This window comes from Schistocerca americana, chromosome 5 (assembly GCF_021461395.2).
Source record: "Schistocerca americana isolate TAMUIC-IGC-003095 chromosome 5, iqSchAmer2.1, whole genome shotgun sequence".
NCBI lineage: Eukaryota > Metazoa > Arthropoda > Insecta > Orthoptera > Acrididae > Schistocerca > Schistocerca americana.
This window is the reverse complement of record NC_060123.1, coordinates 601,805,665-601,830,130: the sequence shown is the minus strand read 5'-3', so window position 1 is coordinate 601,830,130 and position 24,466 is coordinate 601,805,665. Positions and strand designations below refer to the sequence as shown.

The window sequence follows — 24,466 nt, the reverse complement described above, 5'->3', positions numbered from 1 at the left end:
GATTCTTCCAATGAATCTCAGTCTGGCATCTGATTTACCGACGATTAATTTTATATGATCATTCCATTTTAAATCACTCCTAATGCCTACTCCCAGATAATTTATGGAATTAACTGCTTCCAGTTCCTGACCTACTATATTGTAGCTAAATGATAAAGGATCTTTCTTTCTGTGTGTTCGCAGCACATTACACTTTCTACATTGAGATTCAATTGCCATTCCCTGCACCATGGCGTTATTATGAAGGAAGTCATTCACAAGATGTGCACGATGGGGACGCCAATTGTCATCCATGAAGACGAATGCCTCGCCAATATGCAGCCGATACCGTTGCACTATCGGTCGGAGAATGGCATTCACGTATCGTACAGCCGTTATGGCGCTTCCATGACCAACAGCGGCGTACGCCGGCCCCTCATAATACCACCCCAACAGCAGGGAACCTCCACCTTGCTGCACTCGCTGGACAGTGTGTCTAAGGCGTTCAGCCTGATAGGGTTGCCTCCAAACTTGTCTCCGACGATTGTCTGGTTGAAGGCATAGGAGACACTCATCGGTGAAGAGAACGTGATCCCAATCCTGAGCGGTCCATTCGGCATGTTGTTGGGCCCTTCTGTACCGCGCTGCATGGTTGCAAAGATGGACCTCGCCATGGACATCGGGAGTGAAGTTGCGCATCATGCAGCCTATTGCGCACAGTTTGAGTCGTAACACGACGTCGTGTGGCTGCAGAAGGCATGGTGGCGTTGCTGTCAGGATTTCTCCGAGCCATAGTCCGTAGGTAGCGGTCATCCACTGCACTGGGCGGCCTGAGCGAGGCATATCATCGACAGTTCCTGTGTTGTGGATTGGCAGGAGAGCCAACCCAGGAATACTAGAGGAAGCCGAAAGGCACGCGTTTTAGCTCACGCAGGCTGGCGTGAGGTCTGGAACAGGACAGGGAAATTAGACTTTAGAAAAGCGGACGTAGCTGGTGGAATACTTAGCTTTAATCCATTAATGGTGAACGTCGGTCTTCCCGTTTCACAATATTAATAGCAACTGATAATGGCGCCTTGCTAGGTCGTAGCAAATGACGTAGCTGAAGGCTATGCTAACTATCGTCTCGGCAAATGAGGACGTATTTTGTCAGTGAACCATCGCTAGCAAAGTCGGTTATATAACTGGACGAGTGCTAGGAAGTCTCTCTACACCTGCCGTGTGGCGGCGCTCGGTCTGCAATCACTGATAGTGGCGACACGCGGGTCCGACGTATACTAACGGACAGCGGCCAATTTAAAGGCTACCACCTAGCAAGTGTGGTGTCTGGCGGTGACACCACATCCTGTCTCTCTGTATCTCCTCCATGTCCGATCAACTTCGCTTTGATTCACTCACAGACGCCTAGACGCTTCCCGTATGAGAGCCCTTCCTGGCACAAAGTAACAATACGGACGCCATCGAACCGCGGTAGCCGGCCGGAGTGGCCGAGCGGTTCTAGGCGCTTCAGTCTGGAACCGCGCGGCCGCTACGGTCGCAGGTTCGAATCCTACCTCGGGAATGGGTATGTGTGATGTCCTTGGTTAGGTTTAAGTAGTTCTAAGTTCTAGGGGACTGATGACCTCAGAAGTTAAGTCCCATAGTGCTCAGAGCCATTTGAACCATTTGAACTGCGGTATTGACTGTCTAGGCTTAGTTGAACGACAGACAACACGAGCCGTTTACCTCCTTCCTGGTGGAATGTCTGGAACTGATCGGCTGTCGGACTCCCTCCGTCCAATAGACGCTGCCTTCTACCACTACTAATCATTACCTCTGCCATCACATTCGCCAAGGCGCCGAGGGAAAATCGACTTCTATATCCCTCCCTACGAGCTATAATTTCTCTCTTACCTTGTCTTCGCGGTTCTTACGTGAAATGTCCGTTCGCGGTAGTAGAACCATTCTGCATAAACTGTAAATGCCTGTTCTCTAAATTTTCTGAACAGTGGTTCGCGAGAAGAACGTCTTCTTCCTATTTGAGTTCCGAAACATCTCCATAATACTCACATGTTGATCGAACATGCCGGCAACAAATGCAGTAATAAACATCTGAACTGTTTTGATGTCTTCCTCTAATCTGGTCTGGTGGGGATCATAAACACTCTGGCAGAACTCAAGAATGAGTCGCACAAGTGTTCCATAAGCGGTCTTCATTATAGGTGAGCAACGGTTTCCTAAAGTCCCCCAATAAACCGAAGTCGAGCATTCGCCTTCCCTTCTATCGTCCTTACGTCCTCTTTACATTTCACGCCGCTTTGCGACGTTACGTATACATATTTAATGTGCCAATCAGGACATCACTAATACTGTATTCGAACATTATTTCCTACCCATCTGCGTTAACTTACATTTTTCTACGTTTAGAGCAAGGTGACATTCACCACACCAAATAGAAGTGCTAAGTTCTACAGTCACTCAACGACGATAGTTTCCCGTATACTACAGCGTCGACAGCAAAGTCGCAGACTGCTTCTCGCCCTGTCCATCAGAGCATTTATATGCATGAAGAACAAGTTTGGTTCTATCGTGCTTCCTGGGGTACTGCAAACAGTACCCTTGTTTCTGAGGAGCACTTGTCACTAAGGACAACGTACTGGGTTCTGTTACCTAAAAAAGTGTTCGAGCCACTCATATATCTGGGTACGTAATTCGTATTTTCGGACCTTTGTTAACGTTCTGCATTGGGCATCGTGCCAAATACTTTGCCAAAACTAGGTATATGGAATCTACCTTTTGCCCTGCATCCAAATATGAGTTCTTAGCAAAGTGTGAAATGTGAATGTCGTGTGTCTGGTAGAAACTGATCGACAATCATTCAATCTGAACGTTGAAAATGTACGACAGTTGGTGTAGTCCAGCTACTGTTGGAACCTGTACTGAGGAAAATGCCAGTAAAACAAAAGAACTGAATACAGTTGATAAAATCCCGTATTTATTTACAACAATACAGCCAAATTCAAGTACCTAGCCCTAGGTAAGACCCTTACACTCAAGTTACAGTATAATGAACAGCTACAGCAATGACTATTCGACTGCAGTGAGAAAACTGATAGGTTATATTATGTAAATTAGAGGGGAAGGTCTGACTCACATTCTCACCTAGCACCACGTATCCGGTCCTGTCAATTCCTCCATCTTCACTAATTTTTGATTTGAGGGAGTGTGCCGAGACATCCATGCACTTGCGAGAAACACTTTGTCCAGATGGCTCAGTGGTCAATCCAGCTGCCGAGTAAGAAGGCTATCCTGGTTTCAAATTCTGGTCAGACACACATTTTCACCCATCGCCACTGTTGCTGCATTAAGTCTCGATCCAGCTGGTATCATTAGTTGCTTCACTTTCCTTTACTTTCTCCCCTCTCTCCCTTCAATTAACACAATACGTATCACAGCTTTGGATTCCATGTTAAGAACGGACACCACACATTCATATAAATGATAAGTTATAATTTATTGTACCATCATTTCTGAAATTATTTTTAGCAAAGAACAAAAATATATATTTTATTATTTGACTAAAGTGCACTGAGAAACTTAAATTTTATTGTTAGGTGAGGATAGGCAGTTACACATGGGAATGCAGGAGATTTCCCAGTAGGTGGCGGATCTACATCAATAATTTTGTTTAGCTGTTATTGTATAATTCGAGATTGCATTTTTAGCTAATTCACTCCACTGAAGTGGCTCCAAACTTGTGTTAATGACACTGTGACTGAGTAATCTAGAATCGCACATAGCGATGAGTTGACTGGCAGTGAGCATGGCGGCTGTCTGGACGCTTCCACAGGTGGCGGTGGTTCCCCCTACATGCAGCCACTCTACTTGCCCAGTCGCAGTCCTGCCACAACACGCCAGTGCGGACCCCTCCGCAGTGCTGCCAACAAGCCTGGGTCCGGCGTCCCTCGTACCGCCAGGTGGCCCGCTTCTTGGCGCTCTTCGTGCTGACGGTGCTCGCATGGGCCATCGCCTACAGCATCGCCGGACCACAGGCGGCTCCAGGTGACTAGCAACCACCCACAATGCCCATTGCCTCAAGTTATTTGTTGATATCTAGAGGTGATGTTTTACATGGTGAAGGGAGTATAAACTACACTACTGGCCATTAAAATTGCTTCACCACGAAGATGACGTGCTACAGACGCGAAATTTAACTGACAGGAAGAAGATGCTGTGATATGCAAATGATTAGCTTTTCAGAGCATTCACACAAGGTTGGCGCCGGTGGCGACACCTACAACGTGCTGACATGAGGAAAGTTTCCAATCGATTTCTCATACACAAACAGCAGTTGACCGGCGTTGCCTGGTGAAACGTTGTTGTGATGCCTCGCGTAAGGAGGAGAAATGCGTACCATCACGTTCCCGACTTTGATAAAGGTCAGATTGTAGTCGAGATGACAGGCATCTTATCCGCATGGCTATAATGGATCGTGCAACCACTTCTTTATTCATGGGGACGTTTGCAAGACAACAACCATCTGCACGAGCAGTTCGACGACGTTTGCAGCAGCATGGACCATTAGCTCGGAGACCATGCCTGCGGTTACCCTTGACGCTGTATCACAGACAGGAGCGCCTGCGATGGTGTATTCAACGACGAACCTGGGTGCCCGAATGGCAAAACGTAATTTTTTCGGATGAATCCAGGTTCTGTTTACAGCACCATGATGGTCGCATCCGTGGTTGGCGACATAGCGGTGAACGCACATTGGAAGCGTGTATTCGTCATCGCCATACTGGCGTATCACCCAGCGTGATGGTATGGGGCGCCATTGGTTACACGTCTCGGTCACCACTTTGAACAGTGGACGTTACATTTCAGGTGTGTTACGACCCGTGGCTCTACCCTTCATTCGATCCCTGTGAAACCCTACATTTCAGCAGGATAATGCACGACCGAATGTTGCAGGTCCTGTACGGGCCTTTCTGGATACAGAAAATGTTCGACTGCTGCCCTGGCCAGCACAATTTCCAGATCTCTCACCAATTGAAAACGTCTGGTCAATGGTGGCGGAGCAACTGGCTCGTCACTATACGCCAATCACTACTCTTGATGAACTGTGGTATCGCGTTGAAGCTGCATGGGCAACTGTACCTGTCACGCCATCCGAGCTCTGTTTGACTCAATGCCCAGGCATATCAAGGCCGTTATTACGGCCAGAGGTGGTTGTTCTGGGTACTGGTTTCTCAGGATCTATGCACCCAAATTGCGTGAATATGTAATCACAAGTCAGTTCTAGTATAATATCTTTCTCCAATGAATACCCGTTTATCATCTGCATTTATTCTTGGTGTAGCAATTTTGATGGGCAGTAGTGTACTTTTCATTCCTTTCATTGTATCACTTGTCATTACAGCATGCGTACGACGTGTGATAAAAAGTAATGTGTATATTTTAATTTTGCGAGCCTTACGCATCTTATTTTCAATTATTTTACCTTATTGGTACGCAAGTTCCTGATATATGTTTGTATCTTCAGCCGTTTTATTTAGTTTATTGTTGACAGTCGAAAAGGTTATACTTGTTTTCGAGTGATCGACGAATGTTTACGTTCGAAAAAGATGGATCAAAGAATCTCCGTTAAATTTTGTCTTAAAACTGGAATAAAGTACCGCATTCAAAATGTCGAATGTGGCTTTTCAAGAATCTACTACGACTAACACAAGAGTTTACGAGCGGTATGAACGTTTGAAAGAGTGTCGAGAAGATGTTGAAGACGACGACCGTCCAGAACGCACTAGCACATCAATTACTGACGACAGTGTGGAAGAAGTAAAGAAAATGTTCTGGAAAACCGCTGAATCACCAAGCAATCTTTCTCGGATGTTTTGGGCATGAAATGTGTAGCGACAAACCTTGTTCCGAAATTGTTGAATTCCGAACAAAACCGACGTTGCCTAGACGTCGCTAAGGTATTGCTGAGTAAAGTCGACAATGATCCAGAACTAGTAAAGAAGGTTATAATGGGTGATGGAACACGGGTATACGGGTATGAAGTCTAAAGGAAGGCCCAATCGTCCCAAAGGAAACTACCCGAAGAGCCAAGACAGAAAAAAATTCGAAAAGTACGATCACATGTGAAGATTCTTATCACTGTTATCTCTGACTGCAGTGGGATAGAGCATCATGAGTTTCTGCCTTATGATCGTACGATCAATACGGTATGCTACCTGGAAGTTATACGCCGTTTGCGTGAAGCAGTCCGAAGAGAACGACCAGAATTGAGGAAACTGCATCCCGATAATGCTCCCGCTCACACCTCAGTCCTTGTCCGTGATTTTTTCACAAAAAACAAAACCGTCATGTTGCCTCAGTCACCATATTCGGCAGATACGGCTCCCGGCTACTTCCTTCTATTCTCGAGGCTGAAGAGAATTATGAAAGGACGTCGTATTCCCACCATTGACGAAATAAAAACAGAATCGCTGAAGGAGCTGAACACCATAACGAAAAGAGAGTTCCAGAAGTGCTTCCAAGATTGCAAAAATCGCCGGCACAAGAGTGTTACATCTGAGAGGATTAACTTTGAAGGCGACGAAGTTAACGTTTATGAATAAATAAAGATTCGTTAAGGAAAACAAAATTTCCTGTTACTTTTTGATCACGCATGGTATATTAATGCTTGGGAGTTTCCTGCTCACTAAACGGTGTGGCAAATACACTGATGCCTCTAAACACTATGCCCATAACATGTTGTGAGACTGACTGCCAGCTAGTGACGTTGCAGGCATGTGCTGCAGTAGGGTAAGCGTATACGTGAGGCAGAGAACCACAGACGGTCATTCCAGGGCCGGCCGCGGTGGCTGAGCGGTTCTAGGCGCTTCAGTCCGGAACTGCGCTGCTGCTACGGTCACAGTTTCGAATCCTGCCTCGGGCATGGACGTGTGTGATGTCCTTAGGTTAGTTAGGTTTAAGTAGTTCTAAGTTCTAGGGTACTGATGACCTCAGATGTTACGTCCCATAGTGCTTAGAGTCATTTGGGAGGTAGCGTTGCTCACGTCCGTAGGTTTAACCTTAAAATACCCTACACGTGCCTCCTGGGTGGTGCTAATTGAGAAACAGTGATTACAGGCAGCCAGACTATCCATAGGATCTCCTGGCAATGACATATCAACTAAATAGCAGAAACAGTTCTTTTCAGAGCTCATTAACAAGAAACATTGGACCAACTATCAGACTCCTTCAACTGAATATCGAAAGCATTAGCAGGGCAAAGTGTGACTATCTGTCAAAATTTTTGGTGGACAATAATATCGATGTCGTCGCCATTCAAGAAACTCGTGTTTCCAGCGAAGAAATATTCCGAAGCCGAGGTCGAATTCCTGGATGTTCTGCACTTGGTGTAACTTACCACGAGGTGTATGGAATTGCTACGTATGTCCGTAACAACATAAACGAAGCTTCGCTGATTTCTGTAAGTGTGGAGGCAGATATACATACAGTTGTCATACAATTGCACGGCATTACTATTACAAATGTTTACAAACCACCCAAAACAACATGGCCTGATTTTGTCCTACACACAGCAGAACATCCTGCAATTTACATAGGAGACTTCAATAGTCACCATGAACTTTGGAAGTACTCTCAAAATGATGAAAATGGGAGCATGCTTGCAGAATGGATCGAAGAGAATAATCTTCATCTAGTGTTTGATGCTAAAGATCAAGGCACTTTCAGGTCAGCTGCTTGGGACAAGGATTCAAATCCTGACTTATGCTTTGTTAGCTGCAACGAAACTGGCTTTCCCATCAACACCACAAGGAAAGTGATAGATGCCTTTCCTCACAGCCAACACAGACCTGTAATAATACAAATTGGCTGCACTGTTCCTGTCATACGATCAACTCCGCATGCTCGATGGAATTTCCAGAAAGCCGACTCGATGAAGTTTTCAACGGAACTGGATAAGACCATTCGATGGATACCTCCATACATAATAACTATCAACGCTTCATTGGTGCAGTAACAGCAACAGCTAAAAAGTGTATGCCAAGAGGATACCGAAAAGAATATGTTCCAGGATGGAATGAGGAAAGTGAAACACTGTACCAATACTTCCAGCAAAGTGGTGACCCAGAGATAGCTACGGAACTATTGTCCAGCTTGGACATGTCTCGGAGGCAGAAATGGGCAGAAACGGTCAAAACTATGGACTTTACCCACTCGAGCAGGAAAGCATGGAGTCTTCTGAGAAAACTGGGAGGAAGTGCACCAGCATGCAGAAAAAATTCGGAAGTAACACCAGACCAAATTGCTTCCCACATCATTACCACCTCAAGAGTACCTCCTGACAAGAAACATACAAGACATATCAGACGACAGCTTCGTGACCTTAAAAAGAAGGCATCTCCCTCATCTGAGTATACCCATCCCTTCACACTTTCAGACATTGACTCTGGACTGAAGGACCTCAAACCTCTTAAGGCACCTGGATTCGATGGTATCCACCCAGAATTCCTGATCCATATGGGAGGAAAAGCTAAGAAATGGCTGGCAGAATTCTTCACTGACATCCTGCTGACTGGTCAACTTCCATCTGAGTTTAAAAAGGTGAAGATAATATCTGTTCTGAAACCTGGCAAACCCAGCAACAGGGTAGAAAACTATCGCCCCATTTCCCTACTCAGCTGCTGCTACAAGCTTTTTGAAAGGCTAATATATAACAGAATAAGTAGCGCTATCTTAGAGAACGTTCCAGTTGATCAGGCAGGCTTCAGACCAGGGCGTAGCTGCTGCGACCAAGTATTGTCTCTCACATCCTTCATAGAGTCAGGATACCAAATGAAGCAGAAAACATCAGTGGCATTTGTTGATCTAACTGCCGCCTTCGACACTGTGTGGAGGGAAGGCCTTATCTACAAATTTCTCCGCATCATACCCTGCAGAACAATGGCTCGACTGATTAACAGCATGCTAAGTGATCGGAAGTTCCAGGTAATCACTGGAAGCAATATAAGTGAGGAGAGGAAGCTGAACAACGGATTGCCTCAAGGATCAGTTCTCTCACCCTTACTGTTCAACCTATATCTATCTGATCTACCTGACACTTCGTCCAGAAAATACTGCTATGCTGATGACCTGGCTCTAGCCGTCAAACACCAGGAAATGAAGACAACAGAAGAGATTTTAGCCAATGACCTGTCTGCATTAGACAATTACTTCAAAATCTGGAGACTCCAACCCAGTGTGAGTAAAACAGAAGTGTGTTGCTTCCATCTAAATAACCAGTTGGCGAACGTAAAACTGGAGGTAAGTTTCAGAGGCAGAATTCTTCATCACAACTGGAACCCAAAATATCTTGGTGTCATCCTGGATCGAACACTATGCTTCAAACAACACCTTCTTAACTTAGCTCAAAAGCTGAGGACTCGAAACAACATCCTCCATAAGCTATGCGGAACTACCTGGGGATCTTCAGCAACCACCCTGCGAACTTCAGCTCTGGGCTTGGTATACTCAAGTGCTGAGTATTGTGCACCTGTTTGGATGAATAGTCATCATACAAGGCTTGTTGATACCCAGCTGAATACGACAATGCGCATAATATCTGGCACAATCAGATCTACTCCAGTTTATTGGCTTCCACTGTTAACCGGTATAATGCCTCCTGATCTACGCAGATGTACTGCCCTTATGAGAGAATTCCACAAGATCTCCAGGAATTCTAACCTACCCGTGCATAGCGACCTGCCACTTTTAAATCGCAAGAGACTGAAATCACGTCATCCAACTCTGTGCGATGCTGCTGACATGGTTGCTAAGAATTTCAAACCTCTTGAAGAATGGAAAGGTCGGTGGGAAGCAATGACAGATGTGCACCTGCATAACATCTTCTCAGGTGCTAAACTTCCAAGTGGATTCGACTTACCACGCAAGACGTGGTCTACTCTCAACAGAATCCGTACCAGCCATGGGCGATGCAGGGATGCTCTCTTTAAGTGGAACAAGCTGCCTGATCCAGCTTGTGACTGCGGGGCTCCATACCAGACTGTTCACCACATTGTCAGTGAATGCAGGATTCGAGCCTATCACGGCGCCAAAGAGGACTTCCTGCTAGCAACTCCAGATGCAGTGCGCTGGATTGAAGGACTGGATATTCAGTTGTAAAGACATACTTAAGTTTCTTGTGTGTCAATATGTACATATGTATATGTAATATCATGATATGTCTGTATTAGCCATACGCTAAATAAATAAATAATAATAGAGTCATTTGAACCATTTGAAGTCATTCCAGCGAAGATAAATGCTGCAGTTGGGGAGATTCACCGATTTCCACAAATGATAGATTGTTATAGCTCTGTGCCTGGGAATGAGCTTACCAACAACCATGGAACCGATCAGCTGTTCAAATCGTACTATTATGAGCAACTGTGGAAAAAGGTTGAAGGAAGATGAAATAACAAGTAGGTAACAGGTTGATGGACGCTCGCGCCTCCTCACAGAACGTGGAGAACACAGTCTTGCCCAGTCTGTAAAACAATGTAGTCTGCGATCTGTGGTAGATCTGACGACAGAGTGCAATGCAAGTGCAGGCAGAACACTTTCAGAGCACAGCATTCAGTGCACATTGTTGAGCATGGGGCGCGCAGTCATGTTCACGAGTTGAACCGACGACATCATCTAATACGATCGGAGTGAACACGAAGTTATCAAAATTGGACCCTGAATCAGAGGAAATATGTCGCCTCAACAGATCAGTCAGATTTCTTGGCACACCAGATCAGTGATCGTGTCCGTATGCAGCGCCATCTGGGTGAAAAGCTACTTGAAAATAAATAAATATATGAAATCATGCTGATGGAGGCAATATTATGCTGTGAGGGACATTCAGCTGAGCTGCCATGGGACTCGTACTAGTAAACGAAGGCACCATGACAGCTACGGAGCATGCGAACATTGTCTGGGTGCAGAATTTCCCGGTAAATGATATCGATTAAAAGCACTCGGTTTCCCAACTGGGTGGCGGTGTTAAAATAGCGCGAAGTTTCGAAAGGTGTCATACTCACAGTCTTCAGGCGAAATGATGATTATTACACTTTTCAAAACGTCGTGATGTTTTGACACTACCAGCCAGCTGGAAAACTAAGAGCTTTTCATCACTATGTAAACATTATTACGCACCACCTGCATCCCTTCATGCTTGATGCCGACTCTAACAGCAATGGCATCTTCCAACAGGATAACTGTCCGTGTCACAAGGCCATGTACATGACAGTGAAGCCATGTTGATGCCTTCGCCACAAAATTCGCTGTAACAGATGGAACACACCTAAGACCCATCCAGAGGCGAGCCCTATACTCACATATCAATGGCTCGTACTTTGCTGGAACTGCATGCCATATCCGTAAACATCTGGAAACCCTGACTTGTAGAATCCATGTCACTGCTGTACTGTATTCCATTGGGGTAACGACAGCTATTCAGCAGATGGTCACAATGGTTTCTGTCATCCCGTACATATCATTGTACACTCGAACATGCTAACTTCTTTGAATCGTAGGTCGCGCTAGTAATTTTGGCCGGCGGCTTTCCATTTGTGTCTGAATGGGTCTTTCGTTTACTCCGGCCTAATTGAGTTCGCAAAGCCCGACATGCTAAGCGACAACGTGTTGTGGAGTTGTAAGTACTGTACACGGAGATGCTTAACATTCTTCATTTTGTTGTTTCCAGTTGGTCACAACAGGCACAAATCCCTATTAAGTTGAATTTCACTTAAAAAATTTTTTGAATCGAAAGATGATGCATTGCATACACTAAGGTGACAAAATTAATGGGACAGCGATATGCACATGTACAGATGGCGATAGTCTAGCGTACACAAGGTATAAAAGGGGCCGGCCGCGGTGGTCTAGCGGTTCTGGCGCTGCAGTCCGGAACCGCGGGACTGCTACGGTCGCAGGTTCGAATCCTGCCTCGGGCATGGGTGTGTGTGATGTCCTTAGGTTAGTTAGGTTTAAGTAGTTCTAAGTTCTAGGGGACTTATGACCTAAGATGTTGAGTCCCATAGTGCTCAGAGCCATTTGAACCATTTTTTTTGTATAAAAGGGCAGTACATTGGTGGAGCTGTCAATTGTACTCAGGTGAGTCATGTTAAATGTTTTCAGTCGTGATTATGTCCGCACGAGGGAATTAACAGACATTGCCCGCAGAAAGGTCGTTGGAGCTAGACGCGTTGGACATACCATTTCCAAAATTTTTAGTGTTCCGAGATCCACAGTATTAAGAACGTGCCGAGAATATCAGATAGGAGGTATTACCTCTCACCACGGATAACGCAGTGGTCGTCGGCATTCACTTAAAGACCAAGTGCAGCGCTGTTTGCCTAGAGTTGTCAGTGCTAACAGACAAGCAGCACTGCACCAAACAACCGCAGAAAGTGGTGTGGGGCGTATGACGAACGTATCAGTTAGGACAATGCGGCGAAATTTGGCGTTAATGGGCTCTGGCAGCATATGACGGACGCGAGTGCCGATTGTTGAGAGCACGACATCGTCGGCAATACCTCTTCTGGGCTCGTGACCATGTCAGTTGGATTCTAGACGACTGGAAAACCATGGCCTGGTCAGATGAATCCCGATAACAGTTGGTAAGAGCTAATGGGACGGTTCGAGCGTGGCGCAGTCTCCACAAAGCCACTGACCCAAGTTGTCAACAATGCACTGTGTAAGCTGGTGGTGGCTCCAAAATGGTGCAGGCTGTGTTTGCATGGAATGGGCTGGATCCTCTGATGCACCGGAATCCATCATAGACTCTAAATGGTTATGTTCGGCTGCTTGGAGACCTTTGCTGCCATTTATTGACTTCATGTTCACAGCCAACAATGGAATTTTTATGCATGCCATTGCGCCATGTCACTGAGCCACAGTTACTCGCGGTTGGTTTGAAGAATGTTCTGGACAATTCAAGCGAATGATCTGACCACTCATAACGCCCGACATGAACCCACGGAACATTCGTGGGGCATAATCGACAGGTCAGTTCGTGCACAAAATCCTGCACCGGCAACACTTCGGCAATTATGGACAGCTATAGAGGCAGAGATGTGGTGCTATAGACGAATGTTGAAAATTAGGTGGACTGATAAGGTAAGGAATGAGGAGGTTCTACGCAGAATCGGAGAGGAAAGGAATATGCGGAAAACACTGATAAGGAGAAGGGACAGGATGATAGGTCATCTGCTAAGACATGAGGGAATGACTTCCATGGTACTAGAGGGAGCTGTAGAGGGCAAAAACTGTAGAGGAAGACAGAGATTGGAATGCGTCAAGCAAATAATTGAGGACGTAGGTTGCAAGTGCTACTCTGAGATGAAGAGGTTAGCACAGGAAAGGAATTCGTGGCGGGCCGCATCAAACCAGTCAGTAGACTGATGACCAAAAAAATAGAGGCAGCATCGCTCAGTATTTCTTCAGGGAATTCCCAACGAGCTGCTGAGTCCATGCTACATCGAGTTGCTGCACTACACCGGGCAAAAGGAGACCCAACACGATATTATGAGGTATCCCGCCACTTTTGTCACTTCAGTGTATATGATAATTTGTAAGTCTAATAGAGCCACATAGGACAAGAGAGGTGGAAATCCATATGCATAGACGCTTCCACATACTTGCCATCAATAGGACGTTAAGCCTTATTTTTTCATCCTTCCTTTGTTCTGATATTGTGTTTTTGAATAATTGGTGAAAAAAGTAACTGGAATCAGTCAGAACTCTCATACAGGTTGACTTTTGATGTCTATGAAAAATCAAACAACGTACAAATAATGTTGAAAACAAACAAAAATGATGCATAATTTTTCATGTAAACCAGAATCTGCAGAGTTGTCGCTACTTTTCTGTACATCACTAACAATAAATTAGAAGACCTTAAAAATCAGCTAACTGACATGTATAATGATCACAGTCCAAAGATTTAAGGCGATGGTTAGTATAAATGAAACTCGTTAGTTGACATGGCCACAAAAAAATTCTGTTGTGAACCAAACGTAAAGGGTTATAACGTGTATCTTCACACAGTTCAGTCGTTTGCAGAGGACAGGCGTGGATGTCTGGTGGTTACATACCTGCTCGGACACCAGCTGAGTGCCACTGACCCTGCCTGCTGTCTTGTAGCTCGCCTCGCCACTGAGTGAGCCGTGTCTCTGTTTAGGCGGACAACTGTTCGGGCTGGCGGTGCTGGTCCTGGGCGCCCACCTTGGCGGACAGTTGGCAGCCCTGCTGAGGTTGCCCAGTCTGCTGGGGATGATGCTCGTGGGCATGACTCTGCAGAACCTTCACCTGATCGACCTGGGTGGATCTTACACATACGTATGCGCCGTGCTGAGGTGAGCATCTTCTCCTAGTAATGGTAACCCACAGCTATCAGTGTACTATAATAAGCAGGATAGTACACATTGATTAATAACTTGTTAGTTGACCTAAGATGAAGCTCTATTGTGAACAATAGTTTTGGAAAATGAAGCCACCATTTGAGATGGCGCTTGATAGTTAGCAACTCTGAAACCTACTATTGATTCTCTATTGTGTACCATACTGTATGTGCATTTGAATTTGATTCTTGGCATGTTATGTTCTATGAGACACTAGACAACTGGATGATTGCTATAAATCTCTGTTACATGACGTACTCCCAGCTATGACATGTATTGTGCCTTAGAGTATATATAACAGTTTGTTAGGGGTGCAGATATTTCTGTTGATGATTGAGGACAGCATACCGAACAACATTGCGTCAGTGTTTACTTCATTTGCAGACAAAAGAGCTAGTGCTGTTGAGAGTAGTATGCTTTTCGGTTGATTGTACCTCCAAGTATGAATCGCACAAACAAGCCATTAATGATTATTTTTCCTGGGCAGTAGGTCAGGTATTGAAGTGTGGCCGCTAAACAAATAATGTATACTGATAGACGTAGTCCGTTTGCAGAGCAGTTATATTGGTGCAGAAAACGTCAGGTAGTAAATTATGTGACGTGTTTGAGGGAAGACTGTTACGCGCAGAGAAAAAAACAAGACCCTTATGTGGGTACGTAATTATTAAGGTATCGATTACCACAATATTTGTAACTATATCCCTAACACCTTATCTAGACGGGATGAACATTGATAAAACCGACAACAGAAGGGACAGATTTCTGACTGGAAAATGGGGGAAAAATCCGATGAACACATGTTCTGAAATGTGTTGTTGACATGGTAAATGAGCTGACGAATGAAAGTTCCTGCTGTGTGTTTCTTGAGTGTTGCATGCTGTATGAAGCAGCGTACTGTTAGCAACAGAATGGTCTGCTATTCATGTCGGAAACAAGCCGAGATGAGGTTTGTGTACAGCCAAGTAGATGGAAATTGTCGAGAGGCGACACGACTGTACCAAAACAAGACCCTGACAGACGCCAACCGCATCACGCAACATTTCAAGCCCTTTTTGGGCATCTGCGTGATCATGGGTCCTTTCAGACAGACGAACGTGCAGGGAAGCGGCGGACTGCGCATACACCAGTTTTGGAGGACCATGTTCTCCAGGATATTCAGATGAAATGGCCCGCCAATATGGTGCAAGCCAAAGTACTATTATACGTATCCTGCATGACAACCGCTACTATCCCTATCTACTCAATGAGTGCAAGGATTATCAGTTGCGGATTTCCATCTGTGAGAAGGATTTTGTCATTGGTTTTTGCACCAGACCATCACAATTGTGGGATTTCTGTTATTATTCCTCTTTACTGACAAAGCAGTCTTTACGAGAATTGGCATTGTCAATCTGCATAGTCGTCTTCTGTGGGCTACGGACAACCATCGGGGAATGACTGAGGTGTCTCATCAGCATTGGTACAGCATCAGTGTGTGAGCAGGGGTTCCTAGCGACTACATCTTGGGCCAGTTATTATTCCAAACATGTCAATGCAGGAATGTACCTGAAATTCCTGCAGAATACGCTGTCTGAACTGCTTGAGAATGTGATTTTGGTAATACGACAGATTATGCGGTTTCTGCATGACAGAGCACCACCTCACTTCCGTATTACAGTTCGCTGAAGCCTCTACAACAGCTTCCCTTGACGTTGGATACTATTCGGAGGCCCTCTAGCATCGCCTGCTAAATCACTGGAATTTTTTCACCTCTGGAGGCATCTAAAAAAACGTTGTTTATGTCGAACCAGTTCCTTATGTACAGACCCTTCAACATCGTGTTCACAACGCCTGTGACACTATATGGGGAGAGGTTGGAATGTGGGAAAGAGTGCGGCAGTCCATGATGCGACGCGTGAATGCGTGCATTGCATCCCGTGGAGGTCACTTTGGACATTTGCTGCGACGTGAATGAGCTGCATCTCTGTACTGTGTTCTCGGATGATTTGTTGTGGTTGCACGCACACCATCCATAGGTCGAATCCCCAGATTGACGTACAGATATGCAGTCAGGGTGCGTGGGATAACCATGAGATCGCTCCTGCTGTCACACGGAATCGCACCCCAGACCACAACTTCAGGTGTAGGTCCAGTAGCACGTAGACAAGTATGTTGCAGGCACTCCACTGTCCTCCTAATCAACACAAGACCATCACTAGCACCGTATTCCTATCAAGCTTTCATCAAAAAATACATTAGACCGCTACCATGATCTCCAATGAGCTTTCGCTTTACACCATGGAAGCCGCAAAAGACGGTCGTTTGTTGTCAGTGGAACGCACACTACGGGGAGTCTGTCTTGGAGCAGTCCTTCATGTACAGGGTGGTCCATTGATCGTGACCGGGCCAAATATCTCACGAAATAAGCGTCAAACGAAAAAACTACAATGAACGAAACTTGTCTAGCTTGAAGGGGGCAACCAGATGGCGCTATGGTTAGCCCGCTAGATGGCGCTGCCATAGGTCAAACGGATATCAGCTGCGGTTATTTTAATAGGAACTCCTACTTTTTATTACATATTCGTGTAGTACGTAAAGAAATATGAATGTTTTAGTTGGACCACTTTTTTCGCTTTGTGATAGATGGCGCTGTAATAGTCACAAACATATGGCTCACAATTTTAGACGAACAGTTGATAACAGGTAGGTTTTTTAAATTAAAATACAGATCGTAGGTACGTTTGAACATTTTATTTCAGTTGTTCCAATGTGATACATGTACCTTTGTGAACTTATCATTTCTGAGAACGCATGCTGTTACAGCGTGATTACCTGTAAATACCACATTAATGCAATAAATGCTCAAAATGACGTCCGTCAACCTCAATGCATTTGGCAATACGTGTAACGACATTCGTCTCAACAACGAGTAGTTCGCATTCCGTAATGTTCGCACACGCATTGACAATGCGCTGACGCATGTTGTCAGGCGTTGTCGGTGGATCACGATAGCAAATATCCTTCAACTTTCCCCACAGAGCCGGCCGAAGTGGTCGAGCGGTTCTAGGTGCTTCAGTCTGCAGCCGCGCGACCTCTACGGTCGCAGGTTCGAATCCTGCCTCAGGCATGCATGTGTGTGATGTCCTTAGGTTAGTTAGGTTTAAGTAGTTCTAAGTTCTAGGGGACTGATGACCTCAGAAGTTGAGTCCCATAGTGCTCAGAGCCATTTGAATCATTTTTTCCCCCAGAGACAGAAATTCGGGGACGTCAGATCTGGTGAACGTGCGGGCCATGGTATGCTGCTTCGACGACCAATCCACCTGTCATCAAGTATGCTATTCAACACCGCTTCAACCGCACGTGAGCTATGTGCCGGACATCCATCATGTTGGAAGTACATCCGCATTCTGTCACGCAGTGAAACATCTTGTACTAACATCGGTAGAACATTACGTAGGAAATCAGCATACATTGCACCATTTAGATTGCCATCGATAAAATGAGGGCCAATTATCCTTCCTCCCATAATGCCGCACCATACATTAACCCGCCGAAGTCGCTGATGTTCCACTTGTCGCATCCATCGTGGATTTTCCGTTGCCCAGTAGTGCATATTATGCCGGTTTACGTTACCGCTGTTGGTGAATGACGCTAAATAGACTGCGTGCAGACAGTCTCTCATCGTCCCGTAATTTCTCTTGTGCCCAGTGGCAGAACTATACACGACGTTCAGAGTCGTTGCCATGCAGTTCCCGGTGCATAGAAACATGGCACGGGTGCAATCGATGTTGATGTAGCATTCACAACACCGACGTTTTTGAGATTCCCGATTCTCGGGCAGTTTGTCTGAGACTGGTGTGCGGATTAGCCGCGACAGCAGCTAAAACATCTACTTGGGCATCATCATTTGTTGCAGGCCGTGGTTGACTTTTCACATGTGGCTGAACACTTCCTGTTTCCTTAAATAACGTAACTATCCGGCGAACGGTCCGGACACTTAGATGATGTCGTCCAGGATACCGAGCAGCATACTTAGCACACGCCCGTTGGACATTTTGATCACAATAGCCATACATCACCACGATGTCGACCTTTTCCGCAATTGGTAAATGGTCCGTTTTAACACGGGTAATGTATCACGAAGCAAATACCGTCCGCACTGGCGGAATGTTGCGTGATACCATGTACTTACACGCTTGTGACTATTACAGCGCCATCTATCACAAATCGAAAAAAGTGGTCCAACTAAAACATTAATATTTCTTTACGTACTACACGAATATGTAATGAATATGGGGGTTCCTACTTAAAAAAAAACCGCGGTTGATATCCATTTGACCTATGTCAGCGCTATTTAGTGGGCCAACCATAGCGCCATCTGGTTTCCCCCTTCAAGCTAGACGAGTTTCGTCCTTTGTAGTTTTTTCGTTTGATGCTTATTTCGTGAGATATTTGGCCCAGACACTATCAATGGACCACCCTGTATATGATCTGCTACAGTTGTTTGCGTCACTGTGATGCCGACTGCTGCTCAAACTGCTGCTCAGATGCAGTACGATGCGCCACAGCCCTAGGCAAAACACGATGGTAGAGCCATGTGGTCGTCCAGAGCCAGGTCTTATTCCGACCTTACATTCTTGTGACCACTACTTCAGCAATCATTTACAGTGGCTACATTCTTGCCAAGTCTTTCTGCAGTACCACAGCTTCTCATAACCCTATTACACGACCTGCTTCAAACACAGGGAGGTCTTGATAATCGCGCCTTTGTCGCCTGAAAGGCATTCTTGACTGACGTCAACTAAGCACCTCCAGCCGCAAAGGTAACTAACGCTCACTACCGGTAACAGCGTGTATTTAAAGCAAAAGTGATTTGCATCCTCGTAGTCGCGTTACTAGCGCCACTCTTACGCGACCAGCGCGAAATCTGAATAGACATAATTTTTCAGAGGTAAGAACATGCCTACCACATTTCATTTAATCTTCGTTGATCCGTTATGGACCGTGGGACAACGGCTGACATGTATTTCCTGATGCAATAATTCACCAACAGCCGTATGTATTGTAGAAATTTATTTTTTGAACTTCTTATGTGCTACCAGTTTCGGCATTACATTGATGCCATCTTCAGGCCCCACACGTCATAGTCGTAAAAACGCTATACACGGAAGGAGCCATATAACTCGATCCGTGAATCAAACTGTTATGCAACAGCTCTTGGTGGGCAACCGACACAGCCTGTGTGCCTGTAGATGGAATCAATGTAATGCCGAAACTGGTAGCACATAAGAAGTTCATAAAATAAATTTCTACAATACGTACGGCTGTTGGTAAATTATTGCATCAAGAAACCTTACATTTATGTCGCCATCTCCTTGGCGTTGCAATTTTTTTTATCGGTGCAAAAGCTAGTAGTTTGAGTCATTTTTGTGCATATAGCGAAATGTATGGCAAACTTCCTACCTTGAAGTTGCAGACTGGAATGATTTTGTCGCAGTTACTTAAAACAAAGAAACCAAGATGAAACTACGAGAGATGGCCACTAATGAATTGTTTAGTTACAGTTTTCTGTTTCAGCTATGACTGTCACTAACATTTTTAATTTTTATCTGCATGAAAAGAACATTTTTATCCTTTGATGGTATTTGTTTCCGTTCGTGGAAAAGCATCATACAGAAATGACGTCGTTAAGAAAAAATTAAAAATGTTGAAAACCAAAGGTGTTTGGAGCTAAGTTTAATGGAAGTTCACTCTCTCCTGAGATGTTTTAAAGAGATTGGGCAGCTGTTTCTTAGTAGGAGTTAACTACGCCACAGTTTTGTTACAAGAAAGAAAGATCATCTACACAAGCCATAGGGAACTCTTAGCAAGAGACGTTTTATCAGCATTCGAAGATGATGCTCATACACAAGTAAGAGTGAAGCCTTCAACTGTGTTGATCTCCATGTTTTGATTTCCGGACTAGAATACTATAGAATTTGTGGCAAAATTCTAGAACTAATGAAATCATACCTCAATAAAGGAAAGCAGGTGGTGAGTTCAGGAGGTCAGTTATTGAACACACTTGAGGTTCAACATGGAGTACCACAGGGATCACACTTAGGACCTCTTCTATTCCTCAAACAAATAAATGACTTACCTGATAATACAGATGTAAAGACTCATATGTTTGCAGATGATACTACTTTTCTATCTGCAAACTATGTATTTGAAGACCTTGACAAAAGAGTGAATTTGGTGGAAGAAAGTGCAGCATCCAGGTTCAATGCAAATACACTCACGCTCATAAATTAAGGATAATTGCAGAATGTGGTTCCACACAAGCGGCACGACACAAATCTGGCTCTAATAGCATGGGCACGTGGGGAACACACATGACACAGATCTGTAAGTCCACGGTATTGGTGATAAGTTGAGAAAACCGTCCCGAAACACATGTGCTACAAAACGCCACTGTTCTGTGCACATGTACCCCGACACAGGCCGCACAACGGGTTGGCATACTCCCAATCAGGTGGTTGAGCAGCTGCTGAGGCATAGCCTCGCATTCTTCCACCAGTGCCTGTCGGAACTCCTGAAGTGTACTAGGGGTTTGAAGACGTGCAGCGATACGTCGACCGAGAGCATCCCAAACGTGCTCGATGGGGTTTAGCTCTGGAGAACAGGCAGGCCACTCCATTCACCTGATATCTTCTGTTTCAAGATACTCCTCCACGATGGCAGCTCGGTGGGGCCGTGCGTTATCATCCATCAGGGCACCCCTAAAAAGGCGGATATACTGGTGCAAAATGACGTCCCGATACACGTGGCCTGTTACAGTTCCTCTGTCAAAGACATGCAGGGGTATACGTCCACCAATCACAATCCCACCCCACACCATCAAACCACGATCTCCATACAGGTCCCTTTCAAAGACATTAAGGGGTTGATATCTGGTTCCTGGTTCACGCCAGATGAAACCCCTGTGAGAATCACTGTTCAGACTATATCTTGACTCGTCTGTGCACAACCTAGGACCACTGTTCCAATGGCCATGTACTGTGTTCTTGACACCAAGCTTTACAGGCTCTCCTGTCACCAGGGGTCAGTGGAATGTACCTTACAGGTCTCCAGGCGAATAAACCATGTCTGTTCAGTTGTCTGTAGACTGTGTGTTTGGAGACAACTGTTCCAGTGGCTGCAGTAAGGTCCCGAGCAAGGCTACCTGCCGTACTCCGTGGCCATCTGCAGGCACTGATGGTGAGATATCGGTCTTCTTGTGGTGTTGTGGTGTCATAATCTTGAGATCACACTTTGTGGCACACGGAGGGCCCGTGCTACGACCTGCTGTGTTTGACCAGTCTCCAGTTGCTCTAGTGTTCTACCCTTCATAACGTCATCAATATGTGTTCTTTGAGCTATTTTCAACACACAGTCACCATTAGCACGTCTGAAAACGTCTCCACACTTACTCGCTGCTCCGTACTCTGATATGCACCCACACGCCACTGCGTGTGTGGACTGCTGCCAGAACCACCGTGTGACGACCGCAGGTCAAGTGCACCGCATGGTCATACCCCGAGGTGATTTAAACCCGCAAACCGCCGACCAGAGCGTTGTTTCACTATTTATCAGCATTATCCTTAATTTATGAGAATGAGTCTAGTATACTATTAAACATAAATAAGACGCATAATATGCGATTCAGCCTATCAAAGGCTGCAAGAATAGAAAAACAAAGTATAAAATATTTACTCATTACACTTGACAACAAACTAACATGTAACATCATGTAGAACAAGTAACATTTAGGTTGTCAAGAGTGATATACTGGTTGAAGAGACTGATGTCATGTGTCACCTTTGAATGTATAAGGTCAGTGTATTTTGACTTTTTTCAATCTGTTTTAAAATACAGATGAATACTCTGGGGAAATAGCAAAAATATAAATGACATTCTTGTAATTCAGAAGAAAGCAATCAGAGAAATTCCAAGAGCAGAAGGCAGAACTCATTGCAAGCCTTTGTTCACCAAGTAAAAGACTTTAATTGTAATGAATTCCAATAAGCTAGAAATAGTTAATTACATACTCACTGAGCTATCACATATAAGTGTAAAAAATCAAAGACTTGGTTATAATACAATACTCTTACAATACTCTTACAAAAAAAAGAGTAGCAGAAACAAACAATGGTCATACCCACATGGCAATCCAAAGATATAACAAATTGTGTAAATGTGTCACAGGCATGCCAATCAAATCATTTAAGGAAAAACTGCACTGCTTCTTGCTAGCTAACCCATTTTATTCTCCAGAAGAATTTCAGAAATGCCAAATACAACAATGTAAATAATGGAAATATATACTTTGTAATATTAATAAGTAAATGTACTGAGGAAATCTATTGAATGTTGTTGTTGTTGCTGCTGCGGTCTTCAATCTAGAGACTGGTTTGATGCAGCTCTCCATGCCACTCTATCCTGTGCAAGCTTCTTCATCTCCCAGTACCTACTGCAACCTACATCCTTCTGAATCTGTTTAGTGTATTCATCTCTTGGTCTCCCTCTACGATTTTTACCCTCCACGCTGCCCTCCAATACTAAATTGGTGATCCCTTGATGCCTCAGAATATGTCCTACCAACCGACCCCTTCTTCTAGTCAACTTGTGCCACAAACTCCTCTTCTCCCCAATCTTATTCAATACCTCCTCATTAGATATGTGATCTATCCATCTAATCTTCAGCATTCCTCTGTAGCACCACATTTCGAAAGCTTCTATTCCCTTCTTGTCTAAACTATTTATCTTCACATTTCACTTCCATACGTGGCTACACTCCATACAAATACTTTCAGAAACGATTCCTGACATTTAAATCTGCACTCGATGTTACCAGATTTCTCGTCTTCAGAAACGCTTTCCTTGCCATGCCAGTCTACATTTTATATCCGCTCTACTTCTACCATCATCAGTTACTTAGCTGCCCAAATAGCAAAACTCCTTTACTACTTTAAGTGTCTCATTTCCTAATCTAATTCCCTCAGCATCACACGAATTACTTCGAATACATTCCATTGTCCTCGTTTTGCTTTTGTTGATGTTCATCTTATATCCTCCTTTCAAGACACAGTCCATTCTGTTCAACTGCTCTTCCAGGTACTTTGCTGTCTCTGGCAGAATTACAGTGTCATCAACAAACCTCAAGGTTTTTATTTCTTCTCCATGGATTTTTCTTTTGTTTCCTTTATTGCATGCTCAATACACAGATTGAATAACATCTGGGATAGGCTACAACCCTGTCTCACTCCCTTCCCAACCACTGCTTCCCTTTCATGCCCCTCGACTCTTATAACTGCCATCTGCTTTCTGTACAAATTGTAAATAGCCTTTTGCTCACTGTATTTTACCCCTGCCGTCATCAGAATTTGAAAGAGAGTATTCCAGTCAACATTATCAAAAGCTTTCTCTAAGTCTACAAATGCTAGAAACGTAGGTTTGCCATTCCTTAATCTATCTAGTAGGGTCAGTATTGTCTCATGTGTTTCAACATTTGTACAGAATCCAAACTGATCTTCCCCGAGGTCGGTTTCTACCAGTTTTTCCTTTCGTCTGTAAATAATTCGCGTTAGTGTTTTGCAGCCGTGAGTTATTAAACTGATAGTTCTGTAATTTTCACATCTGTCAACACCTGCTTTCTTTGGGGTTGGAATTATTATATTCTTCTTGAAGTCTGAGGGTATTTCGCCTGTCTCATACATCTTGCTCACCAGATGTTAGAGTTTTGTCAGGACTGGCTCTCCCGAGGCTGTCAGTAGCTCTAATGGAATGTTGTCTACTTCCGGGGCCTTGTTTCAGTTTAGGATTTTCAGCGCTCTGTCAAACTCTTCACGCAGTATCGTATCTCCCATTTCATCTTCATCCTCTTCCATTTACATTATATTGTCCTCAAGTAAGCCTCTACATCCTTAAATTTGTCCTCTAGCCATCCCTGCTTAGCCATTTTGCACTTCCTGTCGATCTCATTTGTGAGACGTTTGTATTCCTTTCCGCCTGCTTCATTTACTGCCTTTTTATATTTTCTCCTTTCGTCAATTAAATTCAATAGATCTTCT

At 44.5% G+C, this 24,466-nt stretch overlaps 1 protein-coding gene across 1 annotated transcript in view; it reads left to right on the top strand.

Moving 5' to 3' along the window:
• Positions 1 to 3,592: 3,592 nt before the first annotated feature.
• The window catches only part of LOC124616576 (sodium/hydrogen exchanger 9B2-like), a 275,126-nt gene continuing 254,252 nt past the window's right edge, over positions 3,593 to 24,466 (top strand). The window contains exons 1-3 of the mRNA XM_047144896.1: positions 3,593 to 3,615; positions 3,809 to 4,020; positions 14,177 to 14,351. Of these exons, the coding sequence (XP_047000852.1) occupies positions 3,593 to 3,615; positions 3,809 to 4,020; positions 14,177 to 14,351 (410 nt within the window). The remainder of the gene's footprint in view (positions 3,616 to 3,808; positions 4,021 to 14,176; positions 14,352 to 24,466) is intronic.